Source organism: Panthera uncia, assembly GCF_023721935.1.
Source record: "Panthera uncia isolate 11264 chromosome A1 unlocalized genomic scaffold, Puncia_PCG_1.0 HiC_scaffold_17, whole genome shotgun sequence".
Lineage (NCBI taxonomy): Eukaryota > Metazoa > Chordata > Mammalia > Carnivora > Felidae > Panthera > Panthera uncia.
In genome coordinates, this window is record NW_026057577.1 from 72,758,032 (window position 1) to 72,777,519 (window position 19,488).

Consider the following 19,488-nt stretch of genomic DNA (forward strand, 5'->3'; position numbering starts at 1 on the left):
ATTTATTTCTGTTCAGTTTTCATATGTCAATTTCACATGCTAATTTTCTTCAGGACTATAAAGGAAATAAAATGATTTGGTTTAATGGGTATAAAGCTATTGATATATACAGTGCATCAAGAGCTAAGCTGAATTAGAAACTGCAGTTCTAATCTCTATGACACTTAGCAGGTCTGATGTAAATAAGAGAACATTTCAAATCTCTTAGATCAACTCTAGTGTGGTTGTAAGAAATGCATGACTAAAAAGATTCATTTTTAAGGATGGTGTGCTTGAGCTACTGGCAAAGCCCTCAAATCTTTGCCTTCAAATAAAGGAATATATGTTGTCAAAGAAAGGGCAAAGATTTACATATAGACAGCTAATTACTGTACTTAGATAATTCGTAGCACAAAAGTGTTTAATTATCTTCTAGATGGTTATGTGATTTTGTTAAGAGGCAGAATGACACAACACAGGCTCCTCTAGAACACTGAAACTGTTATCAAGTAGCAAAATATTTTATCCCCTTGCTAATAATTCACTGCACTGACCCATTAAACAAAAAAGAAAAGCATTGGTTTCATGAAAAAAGTAGGTTTCTTGAGAAGTCTGTAATGTTCTTTTCAGGAAGATAGGCATCTAATGATGAGGATGAAAACTCAAAAGCACTCAAGTATGAGGACTATCAACAGTGGGAAAGAGAAACAGTAAAATAGCAAAATATATACAAAGTTAGAGAATTGAGTAATTATTTTTAAAAGTTAGAGAAATAGAGTATTTATATTTCAAAGAAAGTCCTTGAATTACCAAAATAAAATTACCAAAATAAAAAATTTTCCCCACTATATTGGGAAAGATAAATAATATAATGAGTACTCAAAACCACTCCTAGCAATATCAGTGGAGACAGTAAAACATATGACAGTATTTCAACTATTTCTTAAAATATTGCATTTTACCTGTGCCAGATATTATCAAGCAAATCACAATGTCAAACACTTTTTAAACATTACCAAATGATTATTTTTGAAATTAAGAACATGTATTCAGTATTGGTAAGGGAAAACACCTTGTGACAGGTATTTTCAAACAGCTCTGGAAATAAACAGCAGCAGCTTTTGGGGGATAGAGGGGAACATGTGGTAGCAATTTAGCAACAGTTATCAAAAATTTTAAAAACATTCATACGTTCCGACCCAGTAATTCCGCAACTAGGGATCTAACCTGAAGAAATCATTAGAAATGAAAATAAAGATTTACACAAATTGGTTATCAAACCATTACGGTTGTATAGAAACTATATAAGTAATGGGAGAATAGCTAAAGAAATGTTAGTTTATCTATAAAATGAAATGTTAGGTAGCTATTTTTTTTTTTTAATTTTCAGTGTTTTTATTATTTTTATTTTTGAGAGAGACAGAGTGTGAGAGGAGTAGGGGCAGAGAGACAGGAAGACGCAGAATCCAAAGTAGGCTCCAGGCTCTGAGGTGTCAGCACAGAGTGCGATGCAGGGCTTGAACTCAGGAACTGTGAGATCAGGACCTGAGCTGAAGTCAGATGCTTAACCGACTGAGCCACCCAGGTGCTTCTAGGTAACTATTTAGGAGTAACTTTTCCTATTTCGTGACATAGGAAAATGCTCCTATGTTAAAAAGAAAAAGTAGGATATAAAAAAGCAGCAAATACACCGTGACTACAGTTTTTTAAAACTTAGGTGTAAATATAAAAAAAAAAAGACTAGAAGAAATCCAGCAACACCAGCTCTGTTTTTCATTGTCAGGACATTTACTCATCTTTGTCCTTGTATGTACTTTACATACAATCCTAAAATGTGCATTCATTTGTTTTTCAATCAAAAAACAATAAAGACTGCTTTAAAAATAATTAGATTTTAAGTTATCACAATGACATTTGCCCTTCATGACACTATCCCTTTAAATATATTTTTTTAATTAGAGATTTTTTTTTATAGAATTAGAAATTGTGAACTGTAAGACTATCGAAAATTAATCCTGAATACATGATTATCTTATGCTTCAAGTTCTCTATGAAGGAACAAAACACTACCTTCCTTAAAAAAAAAGATAAAACAAAATACCAAGCCTCCCTAGAACAAACTTATGAATAACTGTGGAAATGTGAAAAACGGAACATTGTTAAGTACCATCCCTCATTCCCAACCTGTGAAAACTGACTTGAATGAATTACCAACACAAGAGAAAATTAACAAGCATTCAAAGAATTTCTTAGTATTAATTAGTAGAGTATTACCATATTTGTGAATATGGCTATGCCTCATATTCTCAGTCCAAAATAATATATCCCCAATATTAATTTATTGAATGATTAAACACTAAGCTGTGTAAATATTATAAAAGATTGCCCCTTTCCTCTATGGCTACTATAAGTACCAACCCTCTAATAATACTACGGGCCCAATTTAGTTATCCTACTGCAGGTTTCTACTGCATTCTGAGTTTATTACCTAAAAATCCCTAAGGATTTTATTTTTTTAAATTCAGCTGACTGCTACTTTTCATTCCCATAATTTGTCCTTTCTAGACAAAACCTATTCCTAGGGCATGTCACAATACTACTGCTCCAAAATGTCAACTGTTAACGCCAAAAGAAAAGTGGCCTTTCCTCCCATACCCTTGTTAACACCAATAAGTCAGCTTGTACTTTCTTTCCAATGGGGAGAAAGATCACAGATGGAGAGAAAACTTTCTTTCTCTATTGATAGATGACAAAGCAACTCTATCAAGTAGTTGACAAGCAAGATATTTAGCTGGTGTCCAGCTATAGATAACTTTTCAAGACCTGCCTGCCTTCTTTATTTTCATTGTCAACATGTTTTTTAAACCTTTAATATTCAGCCTTTCTCCTAGATTCTTGACATATTTAAACTTGGCATCTCAAAACATTTATGTTTATAGAGTGATTAGGAAATACAAATATATATATATATATATATATAATGTAAATTATTAGCAATGACATTTTGGTGTAGAGCATTTCATATTTACTTTGTAGGTTTACATTTGTGTTTATGTATTTAAAAAAATAGTATATATAGGATATGTTATTACCTACTGATTAACTAGGAAGATGAAATGACAACTTAAAAAATTTCTTACCTACATACATGGACAGTCTTGCCATTTACCACTTACATGTTCTTTTATACCCACTAGGAAAGTCATATAGCCCTTTAGAAGGGTCTAGAATAATATGGCCTATACTTAATTTTTGGTATTTCATTTTGGTAATTTTTTTGTTGCTACCATAAATGAGATCATTTTTATGTTGAAATTCTAATGGCTAGCACTTAGAGAGGCCAGTGATTTTTTTTTAAAATTGTATTTATCATTTATTGGGCATGTTTCATGTGCCAACACATTGCTAAGCTCTAACATTACTGGACAGTGGCCTATGTAATTTATCTTTAGATGGGAGATAAGGCCAAAGAAATGATCCAACAAATAACAGGAATTTCAAAATCTGCACTCAATTACATGCCTTCCTACTAGCCTCCATACACAAACCTTCTTTGCTCCTATCTAATGCCAATCTCTCCTCTGAGCTACTATCTCTCCAACCTACAAAGGGGCACTGCTCTAGCAAGTCTTTCTTACATTATCAACTTTTGCTTTCTACTAGATCATTCCCATCCATTTACAAATGTCCTGTTCTTTCTTCCATTTTGAAAGAAATGTCTCTTCGCTTGAGCCACCCAATGGTTTTAAAAGTTATTTCTCAAGTGACTACTTTACTGGAAGAAATCCTTAAGTTTTTAAAGTTTTTTACTTGGTGTACTTGGATTACCTGCAGTTACTGGCAAACTTATCGATTATCCATGGCTTTTATTTCATTTTCTTTTCCATTACTGAGCATTCTCAGAATAATGTTATATTACAGAGAGAGTAGTGGGCATGTGTACTTTATTGTTAATACTAATAAGGATATTTCTATTGTCTTATGACTAAGTGTGGTAATTGGCTATTAGTTTGATAAAGATATTTTTAATCGTGTTAAGGAAGAATTCATTCTATTCTCTACTTATTGCCTTAAATTTTAATTCAGATTTAATACTGAATTTTTATCAAATGCCTTTTAGTATCTGTTGAAATAGTTCTGGATTTTCTCATTTAACCTATAAAGATGACAAATCACATTTAAGGTTAAGGATAATGAGAACAAACTATGTATTATTTGTTTCTACAAAATAAATATAGCTTGAGAGTCATGAAGTTTGATGATAAAATGAATACCTATGAAGTCACTGCCCAACTTAAATACATTAGCAATGATCTATCTAACCATGTGCTCCACACTTATGCCTGCCTTTCTCTATCAAAGGTAACAACTACTCTAACTTTTATGATGATCATTCCTTTTTTTTTGCTTTCAATAATTTTATCACATGTGTGTATACTTATACAACATATTAATTTTGCTTGTTACTAAGCTTTATAAACATGCTGTGATGCCATCTGCAGTCTTCTGCCCACATGAGTTTTTTCTGTTGTATACTCTTCCACTGAATCAATATGCAGTTTATCTCTATTAGTTTGCCTTTATTCTTAATTAGTGTGAACAAAATTTGGCAAAAGGAGCTTCAAATTCCCTAAATGTTAATAATTAAAAGTACCAACACACATAAGTATTCGTAAGTTAACCAGTATTTTTAACAGTTAAAAAAAAATAACTCTTTAAATATAGCTTTGTACCAGAATTCCATCTGTAAATACACCTTTCTTCCTTCTTACTACCGAGTTTCCAAGTATAATTAATTCCTATAAAATGTCCTTTGGAGTTGTTTCTTGAAAATCCTTTTGTTCCAAATTCTTAGATGCCACTGATTCTTGGAAAGCTCCATCCTGACAGAATGAGGTATGGATTATTACCTAAACATCTCACGTATAACATGTCCCAAACGAAACATACCCCCTGTGCCTCCTGTCTCAATCTGGTTTTTTAATCTATTTTGGGTTTGTAGAATAGTCCCATCATCCAACCAAATATTCACCATAAATATGGAGTCTTGACTCCTGCTTTACTTCCTTCCCAAATAAAAAGAGTAAGTCAGGGAGGTACTGAATATGCATGTTACGATGTAAGTCTGACTACATGGTTCCCTGGCTAAAATTTTTAAAAAAGAGGATAATCTCCTGCAGTGCTTTTTTAAACCATAGACTGTGACTCACTGGCGGGTCATGACATTAATTTAGTGGATTGTGATTATGATTCTTTTAAAATGAAATAGAATAGAATATATCAAACTACACAGATAATAAATATTGTGCTGTGAAACTTCTGTTTCAAGTTAGGTGAATGAGTACACCTATAGTGTAAAGGTTCATAATGTGAAATGTTTTTTCTTACCATGAATTGTTTCTAAATATGTTTGAAAGCAGTGACTGCAATAGGTTCCACCCAGAAAATAATGAAAACTGTGAACCTTCTCCTGAGAACAGAATGTACATACACACCTTTACATACACATATTTTTATCATGTTCTTCATTATAGTGAACGTAGCTATCATAAGAAAGCCTAGGGAAAAAAATTTTTAAAGTCATGATTTCCAGACCTCATCACAGACTCAGGAAATTTTATAAATAAGAAGCATTGATCTCCAAGGTAAAATTAAAATTCTTTAAGAAGGTGGGAACATTTGATAAACCTGTTTACCACTTTGCTCATGCTGAACTATTGGACTGAATGGCATTTTCTTCCTCCTCTGATCAGCCAATTCCTGGTAATCCTTCAAAGCCCAATTCAAACATTATTTCTTCTCTGAGACCTTCCTGACTTTTGCTCTTCCTCTTGCTGGTTGGGGAGATGCTCAACAAATGTTTACATGAATGAGAGAATGAATAAAATGCTTGGTAAACATTTATTATAAGCAGGTGAGGATCACTGTAGTGATGAGAACAGGCTCTGGAATCAGATGCTAGAGTGGACTGTAGGCTCCTTTATTCACTAATTTGTGTGAACTTCAAAAACTAACTTCAGAGCCCTGATATGTATACACACCAGGAAAATGAAAGTATCTGCTTCACAGCATTCCTGTGAGGATTAAACTAGAGTAATATATGTAAAGTGCTTAGTATAGAGTACTTAGCACTAAATATTTATTGTAATAAATATTAATTTTAATTGTAATTATTGAAAAATAATTCAAATATAAATTTGTTTTCAAAACAAATTACTTTTATAAGTAAAGACTTTTAGCTTAAAAACAAATTTGAGATTTTAGCTTCAAATTTTTGTTCCTTCCAGTTTAATTTTTTTTTAAGTTTATTTATTTTGAGAGAGGCAGAGAGAGTGAGTGCATGCACAAGTGGGGGAAGGGCAGAGAGAAAGAGAAAGAGAGAGAGAGAAAGATAGAGAGAGAGAGAGAAAAAGAAAGAAAAAGAGAAAAAATATGTAGGGTTCGATCTCAAGAACCATGAGATCAAGACCTGAGCCAAAATCAAGAATCAGACACCTGACAGACTCAGCCACCCAAGTGCCCCCGTTCCAGTTTAAATCACAATTCAAGAATGGTTGTAAAAATATACTCTTCCCTGTAAATTCTCCAGATTATCTAACACAGGGAGCTAACCATGGAAGCTAGTCAAGGGTGGGGTCAGAAGAGAAAACTTTTGAAAAGATTTTATTTAGATAAAATCTTATCACACAACACACAGACACTAAATACTTCCACTGCTCTGCTGTAATTCACTGAGTCTACAATGCCAGCAATTGTAAGACTATTTATGATTTTATGTGCTACCACATAATATAAAATGCTGACAAACTTTGACACAATACTAAGATGCCAATGAGATGCATTCCAATTCCAAAGACATTAAATGTTAAAGAAAATATCAAAACACTGTTTGAAATAAGATCTAGGGCTTGGACATATTCTACTAAATTGTTTTTCTTGCTTATTTAAATTTCGACTTTTAAATAAAGCTCTTATAAGCTCATCTTGTATGCCTAGAATAGTGTCTTGAACATAGTAAGAGGTCAAAAGATATTTAAGTAATGCTCATGATCCAAATTTAGGGGTGGTTTGGCTGTAAGAACCACAAGGTGTTATAGAATGGCAAAATATTATTTTCCAGGCTTAAATGAGTGCTATTTAAAAAAAAAAAAAAATAACGTTTATTCATTTTTGAGAGGCAGAGCATAAGTGGGGGAGGGGCAGAGAGAGAGAGGGAAACACAGAATCTGAAGCAGGTTCCAGTCCCTGGGCTCTCAGCTCAGAGCCCGACTCAGGGCTTGAACCCACAAACTGTGAGATCATGGCCTGAGCTGAAGCCTGAGGCTAAACCACTCAGGCGCCCCAAGTGAGTGCTATTAAAGTGACAATTTCTGTAACATAGGTGACTCAACTTCACAAGTTTCAGTTTTTGGTGGGAAACAAAAAGGCAAAGCCATCAGTGGCAGATTTTATTGACAACCAGATGATGTCAGTTAGGAACAAGAGCTGGCATTTCAAAGTCCTATTTACCTTTGTCTACACAGTATCTACTGTGGTGCCTGGTACACAGTGAGTATTCATAAATACTTATTGAATGCAGACAGTAAGCTTAACTCACTGCTAAGAATGCAATTTATGGTATTTGTGGCTGCTTCAGATTTCAATCATAGTTCCAATTGCTGCTTTCCAAAGTAACTGCAGTTTGGTGAAGGACACAGCAGAATGCCTTCATTCCTGTTTGTCATCATATTTCAGGAGGCTTGTCCTGCTGTAGCCTACATTTGAGTCTGTGTGAGGGTGTGGTAAGCAAGCACTTCGAGATAGTTTCTGCACGTACCACAAACAAAGTCAAAGTCATCTTCCCACCCTCTGCCATCTTGCACTCTTCCAGAGCAGGGATGGGCCTGGTGCCTGGTGCCTGTAGTGTTAGCCAGCCATCATGTGAGGCATGGATGGTGAATTTAGCTCACTGCTCTCCTTCCTTAGAAACCCTGAAGCTAGTTCTTATCTAGAAGAAAAGGAGGGCAGAGGTGTGGCAGCATAAAATATACAAATTGGTCAATTTACAATAGCTTCAAACTGTGTCTGATTCAATTATTGCGTGAAATAAAATAAGTTTCTACAATGTCAGCCCATATTCCTGGTGAAATGAGATTTTATATAGGTATAAGTTTTATGTCATATATTATATGATATGCAAAATTATAATATGTTATATATAATATAATCTTATATATGGAAGTTAAATATTTCTTTCAAATTAAATTATTGTATTAATGTCTTAGTAAATTAACACATGGTTGAAGAGTTATAATTCAATCAAATATTAAAATGCTATCTATTCATGTCAACCACTGTAACATTAAAAAGATTAAAGCACAACTGCCATTACAAAAAGATATAATTTTAACATCCTTCTAGTATTAATTACACTCAGAGCTGAGTGTATAAAGGTAGTTGTTAGTCAGCAACCTTTGAGCAGACTGACTAAACACAACCATTGGCCAAATCAGTGGGCTAGCCAAACCAAAAACAGCAGGGGAAAGCAGTCAGAGTACAGGCGTATCATCTAAGAAGGAATGGCAGTGTTGGGGATTTATTTTTATCTCTGCTGCTGTTTCAAACGGATAGTTATCTCTGCTTCCCAGGTAGCAAGTACGTTAGAGAAGGGTAGTTTGCAGAAAGCATTTGTAGGTGGGTTGAAATTGCCTACTAATTTCAAATACTGTATAATTTAGTTTTTCAGACCTGATCTCCCCAGCCCCGCAAAGAAAAATAAGCAATTGACAAAGTATTTCTGAATGCTTACAAGAAAAATGCAACCCTCTGTTCTTTAGGGTTAATGACTCTACTGCAAGAGTTTTATAGCATTATTCAAGCCTTTAAAGTTAGCAGTTAAATGCTGATTTAATCTTCAGAAGGTCACAGTGCCTTTTGGAAGACATACATTTAAAACTTGTTTGGCTGGCTATTCCTTGTTCATTCCTGGAAACGCATGTGTGACTCACTATTTTACAGGAGACACTACATGGTACTTACAGAAAATATTTTCTATTTTCAGGTCTCCTCTTAAAAGTAATTTCTAGGGGTGCCTGGGTGGCTCAGTCAGTTAAGCGTCCAACTTCAGCTAAGGTCATGATCTCACAGTCCATGAGTTCGAGACTCGCATCAAGCTCTGTGACAGCTCAGAGCCTGGAGCCTGCTTTGGATTCTGTGTCTCCCTCTCAATCTGCCCCTCCCGTGCTCATGCTCTGTCTCTCTCTGTCTCAAAAATAAATAAAAACATTAAAAAAACATAATTTCTAAATTATGTATGCTAAACTAGCTTCTATTTTCTAAAGCCTCCGGGACTGCTGATTCTGAAGTAACCAATTTTATTAGAAAATTTTGGAACATTCTCACAACAAATACTGAAGTCTGGAATCCTATTTACTGTGACAAAGTTAACATTATTTCTTACTGCCCTGGGGTAGTCATTCCCTGGACATGAGTCCCTGAGGCTGCAGCAAAGTGCATTCTGCAAGGCCACCAAAGGCCCATGGGATGTGGTCATTATTTGCCATTGAAAACCTTGCCATTTCACTTTTTATCTGAATGATACCACAGATTTACCTTTTTATGTATATGTACATAGATTTTAGTAGGCCCTCAGGAATTTTACATACCTATCACCAGGATGTGATATTTTGCATTTAATGAAATCTTTGTTTAAAATGCTGATTCATACCAATCAGAAATATACACATAAGCCTTATTTCCGACAGTACCATTTATATAGAAGTTCTGAATGGAAGGTTCTGGATAAGTCCTACATTATTAATTCTTTCCTGAGTATTAGTGTATATGTGTTTGTCAGACTCTGAGTTCCCTGAGGGCAGAACCCATGTCTTACACATCCTTGTATCTTTGCACACTAAGCACTTAGCAAAGTACTTGGCACCAGTAAGGACTGAAAGAATGTGCAGTAAATAAGAAATAAATAGCACAACAAACCTTTTAGCACAACCATTGATTAGAAATGTGTTTAAAATTAGGTTAGCACATAACTGCATCAGTGACAACTGCCATCACTTAAAATCATGAGTTCAGTTGCTCCCAGTGCCTTTCCTCTCAAAGCTGTACAGTATACTGGGGAGAACTTCCCCTGATGGTGTCAAGACATACACCGTAACTATGCTCTGTCTCTGTTGCGTCTTTAGACAAGAAACTTTCAGCAAACATAAAAATACAGAGTGTAGTTTTTAAAATTTCACTGGAACAAACACTTTTGGAAATTTTTCCCCTGCTACATTTGCAGAATCCAGCTAAAATACAAGATAACTGTATTTCTATATTTCTATAAAAATACAAATGATTTGTATTAAAGCTTACCTGACAATCAGGAGATGGCTTTTGGAAACCAGGTACATCACACCAACACAACTCTCTGAACATTATAACTTAAAACACCTTATTACTATAGCCCATGTGAATCTTTCCTGCTACCTTTTCTGTTCAATTAGAATAATCTGTAGAAATTTATAATCCTAATAAACCTTTAGTTATGAGTTTCCTAGGTATCATCAGAACTGTGAGGATAATTGGTTGATCCATACCCTTCAGAATCCACAAGGCATTTTTGGCTGATTTATTCAGCTCCTGATATTTATGAGTTTAGAAATCATACTCAACTGCTCCCATAGATACTTCCTCATCTTTCTGAATCCAGAAAATGCCTTCAATGACCACTCAATTTACTGAGCACCCTCTTCCACTAAGAGAAAGGGGTGAGATGGATTGTGAAGGACACAATTTACATTTTTTTATGATATAAAAGCTGCAGGCCAACTGCGGTGATAAAAATCTAGGTAGTCAATGGTTCTCAGCATTTTCACTCCTTAACAGCATACTGCTATAGTTTGTTTAATGTTCCAGGCTACATTTATTTAGAGGAAAATTCAACCTTAGAGAACATGTTCAGGCACAAAAATAAATATGCTTAAAAGTTAACCTGCCAAGACCTAAATTCTGACCTTCTAAAGACATTACCGAGGCAAGAAAAATCCTATAATTAGTTACTAGGAACAGCAATAGCCACGCCGTGCTTAGCATCAGGGAAACGAATTACTCTTAACACTAAATGTTCACTTTTGAAATGATGTTTTAACAGTACTTCAGTTTTAACAGTACTTCATATGTTTCAAATATGCGTACATATGACACTACCATGATAGTTCATGTCTATTTCCAATCACATATGATGTAAAAAGACTATAAATTTCTTAGATTCGCCAAATCCTTTCTAGGAAAACTTTCAAAGTTTCTGAAACACTGTATTAAAATATAACTAAAATTTCTCATTACGAAAAACTATTGTTTGTGGGAAATCTAAATTTAAACCTTCTTAAAGCCTTCTTAAAAGTTCTAAATATTTTCCACATAGGAAAACTGTAAGCATACTTCTTCAGAGCTTTTAAAGCAATCAGCACAGGCAATGTTAAATTATCATGGCTCTCGAGAATAACAGAGGATCACTGTACATAAGACCCTCACATTTGTGGCTCTGCGTACTCCCTGTAGGCTGTGCCAACCCACTCTCTCCCCTGTAATGACTCTTTGTTTTTACTAAGTCCCAAAAGGCTGGTGAGAGCTCTGCAAGGAGAAGGGGGGGAAGGGTGGATGGAATGCAGCTGCAGGCTCAGAAACAATGCTGAGTCCATATATTTTGTTCCCAGTTAGAATAATAAAAAGGGGGCCATGGGTGGAGGTGGAGGGGTAGAGGAGACAGAAAGCAAAGTAAGCAAGGTAGGACCAAGTATTCCATTGCTCTCAGTCTACACCCTCCTGCACCAACACCGGACCCAATCCAATAGCCATTCATTTGGATTAAAAAAGCTTATTTGTTAAAATTCAAACACCATTAAGATTTAAACCTATCAGTCATTTACATCTAAGTTATCTTTATCAGTGAACTACACCCAGGCAAGGAATGGAGTAAGGAGAGAGAATGGAGCTAGCAAAGATACACTGTGGAAGCCTGGACACATGAGACAGGAAAGCTTGGGGGAGGCAGGTAGAATTCAGAAAAGGATGTCCAATTCTCAAATAAAAACAGCCACTTTTGCAATGGTGCCTGGGGCCTTTTTGGGGGCAACTGGGATGCCAGAAAAAAAAAAATTCTTTCGAAGACTGCTAAAAGCTGCACGTGCCTGAATCAAGAGTTTGGAAGGCTGCACATGTTGGTTCCTCATTATTCAGTCTAACTTGATGCCTCCCTTCTAAGAAAATGTTCTTGTCTTGCACTTCCCTGGCCTTCATGTTCTGATTGGGAAAACAAGGAATTAAGGGAAGAGGCTGATCCCAAACAAGGTAACAGCTGCTAGTGAGGGAAAAGCAGCTCAAACGTTACTCTCTTCTCCCAGGTCTTGCCCTCTCATCTCAGATAACCTTTTATCTGAAAATCCTTGGATCCCTCCAGGGCTCACAGACTGAGGCTTGCCTCTGGAACACCCTTTCAGATATTAGTGATACCATTAAATTTTGTGAGAAAACTTAAGAAGCCTTAAGTAAACAACCAAAACCAATACCTCAAAAATAGAGTCAGCAGGTGCTAAAGACCACCTATGAAGCTATAAAACAAAATTCAGAAGAATGCTAATAATAATTAGGATCCTATTCATGAACACTCAGTTACTAGGCAGAGAAAGAAAAACAAGACTTCATTGTAAAGCTATCATGTAGAAGCAAAGCTCTGAAGTCCACACACAAACACCTCCTTGAAGTTAGCATTACTTAGAAGTACTCTTAGCTGGTATTGAATGTATAATTAATCTCTTGACTCTTGAAATGTTTTCAAGTTATAAAGTTTAGAAAGACTGTATTTACATTGAATTTTTGCATTTTGTGACAAACAAAAATTCACAAATGTAGATCTATAATCTATTTATAAATGTAGGAATACGATCTCTCTCCCTCAGCTTGCACTTTTTTTCCACAGCTCTAAAATCCATTTACAGATATTCCAAATCTCCATACTATAGTCAATATATAGACACAAATTCAGAAACACATATTAATTTAAGGGAATGGATGATTGAGTCTTTATTATTAAACATTAATAGTAATAACTTTAAAATAATACTGATAACACTCCTGTAAAGTTTATCATCCAACATAAACATAAAATTCATAGATATATTTTATTAGGAGTTTATTATGCTTTTAAATGCAACAAAAAAAAAGACACAGTACTTTGCTTATTCTGTGTACTGGAAAAACTCAAATTTCTTTGTACATTTTGTTTCTTAGTGTGTATAATCCAAGAAATTAAGTCTACAGATAGCAAAAGTTCACTAATAATAGCAATCATGTAATCAGAACTTGCCTGAAATTAATTCCTCTTATGTTCGGTCAATTGTGGTAAAAGAAACAAACAAACAAACAAACAAACAAAACGTTTCTCATAATACTGACTCATGTGTTATACTTTGAAACAAGGTAAAAAAAAAAAATCCTATTATTCATGATTTAGGGGGGAAAAAACTACTCTCAATAAGTCTCTGAATTATTTTTTAAATAAATCAAGAAAAGATAATTCAAGTGTATTAAAGGTGTCAGAAATTTACATTTAGTCATGAAGTTCACAAAATATGAGTGATCTTATATTTAGAGGCACAAATGAAAACAAATTTTAAGAGTTTCAATATAATAGTATGTGAGAAGAATATTAGATTTTCTTGCTACACCAGTAAGAGTACTCACCCCTTGGAGCCCTTGGAACTGAATTGAAGGTCGAAAAGGAATTAAATTCTATTAAAAGAAACATAAGAAAAAAACAGGTCAACCTTGGTTATTGTGTCACAGAACTAAATGTTTAAACTTTAAATCTGTGTATCTGGTCAGTGCTATAGTCTGTGAAAGTATCTTTTCATTTTATACTTAGTTTACATATCATCATATTAAAATGCCTTAATGAACAATACCACACACACTGTTGACATTTCTCTGAATCACACAACCACAGGTATATTTTGGCAGTGTAGTCAGGTTTTTTTAAATGACTGACACAATTTGGCAAAAAATGATGGCTACACTAACTCAATGTTACATTAAAAAAACATATCTTGCTTAGTTTCTAAATATGTTTTTAAAAGGGGTAATGAGAGGGAAGAGCTAATTGGAAGAACTTTATAAAACTCTAACAGGATGCTATAAATGTAAAATTGAAGTATTTGATAATGAACTGTGGTTCCCAGGTTCTCACAATTTACCAGAGGTTAGTTTCTACTTGAGGGTCAAACAGATGACCAGTTTTCTCACAAGATTTTCACCAGGAGAATATAATTTCTAGAACAATTTTTTTATGAGCTTTGTCCTCCTCATAACTTTAATATTTTATCATAGAGTTGTGTATTTAGAAGAAATGCGGTAATTGTGAATATCTGCTGTAGTCTCAGGCACGATTTCCTGTATCCAAAGTCACCAGTATGTTTCTCTACCGGAATGCTTTTCTGCACTCCTGTGAGGCTAGTTTTAATTTCCTCCTTGACTCTTTGCAACCCAGAAGCTGTCTTCAGCTCACCACTGGAATTTGAAATTCTCTATCAATGTCATCAGTTCTTCTTGGTCAAACAAATGCTAACTTCTCTCAATTTTCAAATCGCTCACTTCTCTTTTGGAGATCACAACTTCCTTACACTTAGAGACACCAGTCCTCCTGGTTCTTTTATCATGTCTTTCATTTCAAAAGCAGTACTCTTTGCTTTCCGCTTTCTGGATCCACTCTCCCTCCTGGAGGCTCACTTCACCTGTTTGGCGATGACTTTGAATCTCTATTCCTCAATTCTCTTCTCTCCACAGCCTAGTACTTATCACTGCCCAGGAACATTTTGCATTAGAAACTCTTAATAACAGCAACACTGGCAAACTAACTTCCCTTCCCCAGCCCTCCCTCAACCAAAATGGCACCGGTTTCCTACTTTTCTGGCAAGGGTACTTCTATCTTTTTGGTTCTCTGGGTTCGTAACGTTAAATTTAATTTCTAGTCTCTTTTCCCTCACCCCACCCATATTCTATTAGGCCACTATACACTGCTAGAATTACAGAATTCTGAATCATAGATAATACAGTCAAGGCGTATCCCCCACCAGCCCTGCATCCCATTCATTAATAACTAAATTGGCACCAGAACCCAGGACTCAATCCTATTTTGCCAGGCTCTTTTTCTTCTACTACCTTGTGCTCCACACACATCTGCTATGGGAGATTCAAGAGTATGAGGGCCCATTCCTTCATGCCAGAGTTCACAATTTAGTTGGGGAACATGTGAGAGAATGATTAAATACTAGGTTAAGTACCACTAAAAATTCTCAAAAAAGGAGAAAAGAATATGGGTTAGAAGAAATACTAGAAAAGACAAAGAGCTTATGGAAAAGATGAATCTTAGTAGCAATTTTGAAAAAAACAAATTCAAGGAAAGGGAGTGTCCTCAACAAAAAAGCAAGGACACAGGAATGGATATTGTGTGAGCAAAGGGCAGGTCTCTGTGTGTATACAGAGTTCTTTCACACTTGAAATACAATACAAAGGATGAGAATTGGACCTGCCTAATCTTTCCTTGACCTCAAAATTTGTCTTCAGTTTTAGCTTCTATACACTACAGAATAAATAGGACAGTAATTTAAATTTCAGATCTCAGGATTTCAAAAGGTTTATCACCCTGTGAAATAACCCTGCCCTAATCTCCTCTATTACTCCCTCAGGGATGGTCTTTAAGTCTTGCCTTTGACAAGATAAACAATTGGAGGGGCTTCTAATTTTTGGAATAACAAAGTGAGTTGCTGAAAGAAGAGTTTCAGGGAAAGCAGCTCTTTCCGTCATGTGTAAGAAAGAGGGAGAGAGATGGATTGAGGCTAGGGAAAAAGATTAGACATCAGTTCCAGGGGATGCTTTATTTAGAAATACTCTGGTGATAAAGGCCTAAATTAGTATGACTTCATCCACAGCAAACGAGATGGTGGAATGAGCAGACTTTCCCAAGGAAGAATGATAAAATGTGCTGAAAGCTTGAATATCAGGCACCAAAGGAAAATGAAGCAAAAGTGGCTTCAGGGCTCTGAATAATCATCTCTGGCCAGTCAGCCCCAAATTGCCTCATATTAGGCTCTTAGTCTCTGCTTTGAAAACCCCTGGACTGTTTCAGGTCCCTACCACTGAACACCTAGATAAAGGCCTTCCTTCAATTCCTTCCAAATGCTGCCCATCATTCAAAGAACTAGCAGAAGCTCTTTGGGATACCATCTCAGCATAGCACACAGGCTGCAGTGGGTTCCTTCTCAGTGGGCTCTATCAAAGCAAAGCAAACTCCTCCACTTGGAAAACAGCCTTTCCATCTACAGGACCAACCAGTTTCATCTTCCACTTCCTCTCAACTGTGCCTCAGCCACTTTTCTCTTTCTTTTTCTAAGATTTTATTTTTAAGTAATCTCTACACCCAACATGGGGCTCAAACTTACAACCAGGAGAGCAAGAGTCACATGCTCCACTGGGCACGCCAGCCAGGCACCTCTTCCCCTCTATTACCTCCTTCCTTTCCTTCCAGATGGCATGCCTTCCCAAACACTGTTTTGTCAATCCATAGTAATAACGTATTTAACATTCAAGTTTCAGCTAGGCCTTCCTTTGGATAAATCAGGAATCAAAGACTCAAATGTATTTAAGGACCCAAGGCAGATAAATGTGGAAGAGACAATGTCATGCAACAAGGAGTGGCAAGTACCGGGAGAATAAATGCCCATCTCAGAAAGGATTCAAATTTTAAAATGTTAAACCTTTCCCATTCAAACCAAACACTGATGCCACCATTTTGCTAACTCTGAAATATGCCCACTTTGAGCTAACTCTCATAAGCTGTTGTTTTTCCAGATGCCTGTGCCTAGTAGGGTTCCAAAACATTGGGGGGTGTATTATTTTCATAGGCTGCTTTACTCCTGGTTGTTATGATACAGAGGAGTCTAACACATATTTAACTTATATGTATTTACATTATGCTCAGCTAAAAAAAAAAATCTATTGTAAAATCATTTTGGCCATGTTCCTTTTATACTACTTTATAGCAGTATACTACTATACAGATATATTTTACAGGTTACTATTCATGATTATATAGACAATACAATCACACTTTACATCCATTTGGGAACTTTCAAGAGTAATTTTGACTTTAACCAGTTTTTGTTTCAGGACTTGAATTCAGAACCTAACCTCCTGACATACTTATAGTTGTATCTGTATTGCATGATTCCTCAACAGAAATGATAACTTTCGTTTAGTTTTGTAATGTGTTGGGCAATTTTTATAACCATTGTCTCAAGTGAGCCTCCTAAAATCAGCCCTGGGTGGTAAGAAAATATCTTTGTTACCCATTTCAGAGGGAGATAAATGAGTCTCTAACAGGTAAAGGGCATTACCCATGGACACCAACCTAGTGATTAGCAAAGCTGGACTTCAAAGCCAGTCCTCTGAATCCTAAATACAGAACACTTTCCTTTCCTTCTCTTGTCTCTGTTAACAGGTTACCTTCCAGTGCCGAACATCTAAAAATTCTTAAATGCTCATTCAGTTCTGGCATTTTGTTTCCAAGGAAAATGAATTTCATAAAATCATTAAAATTTCCAAACTTCAGTTTCTTTTTTTTTTTTTTAATGTTTATTTATTTTTGAGAGAGAGACAGAGCATGAGCAGGGGGAGGGGCAGAGAGAGAGGGAGACACAGAATCCGAAGCAGGCTCTGAGCTGTCAGCACAGAGCCCAACCATGGGGCTCGAACTCACAAACTGCGAGATCATGACCTGAGCCGAAGTCGGACGCTCAACTGACTGAGCCACTCAGGCACCCCCAAACTTCAGTTTCTGAATAAAAACTAACCGATAATATTTTTTTTGCCATAAGGAACATGTATAATAAAGGAACATATATAAATATGTGTTATCATTTTTCATTTAAAAAGTAATAAAACCCTCATCTATGGGATAGTTATGGGTGCTTACCCAAACAGGACAAACTAAGGTCACTGTTACTGAAAAATTCATTTAAGATTATCCAACAACCCAGAGGAGAAAAATACATAAAAGAAAGGCCAATGCATTATTGATTTTAATCCTGATTTTAGACAAGAAGATGCTACTAAGTTACCAGATGTTACTAGCTCTTGAATGCTTTGAAAATGCAACAAGAGGAGATAGTTAGAACTTTATACCACTTATTATGTATGCATCTGACCACTTGTATTAATGGGATAGCTACCAGGAATAAATTCTAAAATTCAATACCATTATAAGTAAAAGTCTCATGCATGTTAGTTTTTCTAAGTGTTCTTTAGCCTAAGTTTAACTGCACAAACATGACCTCAATTCTGTTTTAAAAGATAAAGCAATTACAGGTGATAAGGCATGTTTTAAAATAAATGTTTAACTTACTAAGTACATTCCCATTACAAATGAGTTTCAATAAGGGCTTCAACTTTTGATTTTTAGCTTTTATTAGATATATACACCAAGTAGCTCATTTGAAAATCAAGTAACTCTAGAGTTTAATTGAATAGTGGTTGAGCTATAAGTAAGAAAGTGATCTGGTATCTTCACTCAGTCAAGAAACAACATAGACTGAAACTGGCTAGGGAAACTCCTTTAGACAAATGGTTCAACAATCTCATAAAGGTGGTGTTTTGTAGTCAAAAGGTTTTGTTAAACTCGTAGTTGTTTCACTGTTTTTACAGCCCCTTGAATTAATCTTCTGTACTTCATAGGAAATGTAGGACGTTCTTAAGCATAGACTAGAGTGTAGGCAACACTAAAATGCTCAGAAGTTTGGTTATACTCTTGACATCTGCCCATTACAAGCCAATTCTAGTGAAACAAAAACTTCTCTATGACCAAAGAAATCTATGCCCATTTATATCCAGAAACTATTCCTCAGGACTATAACAGTAATATGTAATTTCCTAAGTAATTTTATTAAGGAACCTTAATTTGCTGCATAATATTCATTTCTGACATGATACTTAGAGGGTGGGAGAGAAGGAATAAAGCTAAGGTTTTTTGGATTGCATAAAACAAAGTTTTTTATCCTATAAAAGTTGTTATAACTATCTCTTCATTTTTTATATATTGCTTATTGACATAGACAAACTAAATCTATGGCTACTTTTACTCTATCAACCACTGTTGGTTTTGTGAATATGCAAACATAACAAATAGCATTCTGGACCTAGAAAAGAGTGATTTCTCTAAGAAACACATTATAGAGACCTAACTCTATTCCCCTGGGTTAGATGTCTACTTGAAACATCTCCAGCTTTCTTTCTGAACCCATTGTGGGTCTCTGACTTAACTGAAAGTTAACTTCAACTTTTTAGCAATCAACAGACATTTATTAAATACTTGGTATTTATCTGAGTGCCTAAGCTGCATTATAAGTCATGATAAAGATAGTGCAAAAAGATTCAAAAGTCAAATGTAATTTCGGAACTTTGCCCAAACCAGAAAACTTTCTA

The 19,488-nt window shown here is 35.3% G+C and overlaps 1 protein-coding gene across 1 annotated transcript in view; it reads right to left on the reverse strand.

Annotated features, from left to right (window-relative positions):
• Positions 1-19,488, reverse strand: part of ELL2 (elongation factor for RNA polymerase II 2) — a 71,387-nt gene that overhangs the window by 40,121 nt on the left and 11,778 nt on the right. The window contains exon 2 of the mRNA XM_049647616.1: positions 13,699-13,746. Within this exon, the coding sequence (XP_049503573.1) occupies positions 13,699-13,746 (48 nt within the window). The remainder of the gene's footprint in view (positions 1-13,698; positions 13,747-19,488) is intronic.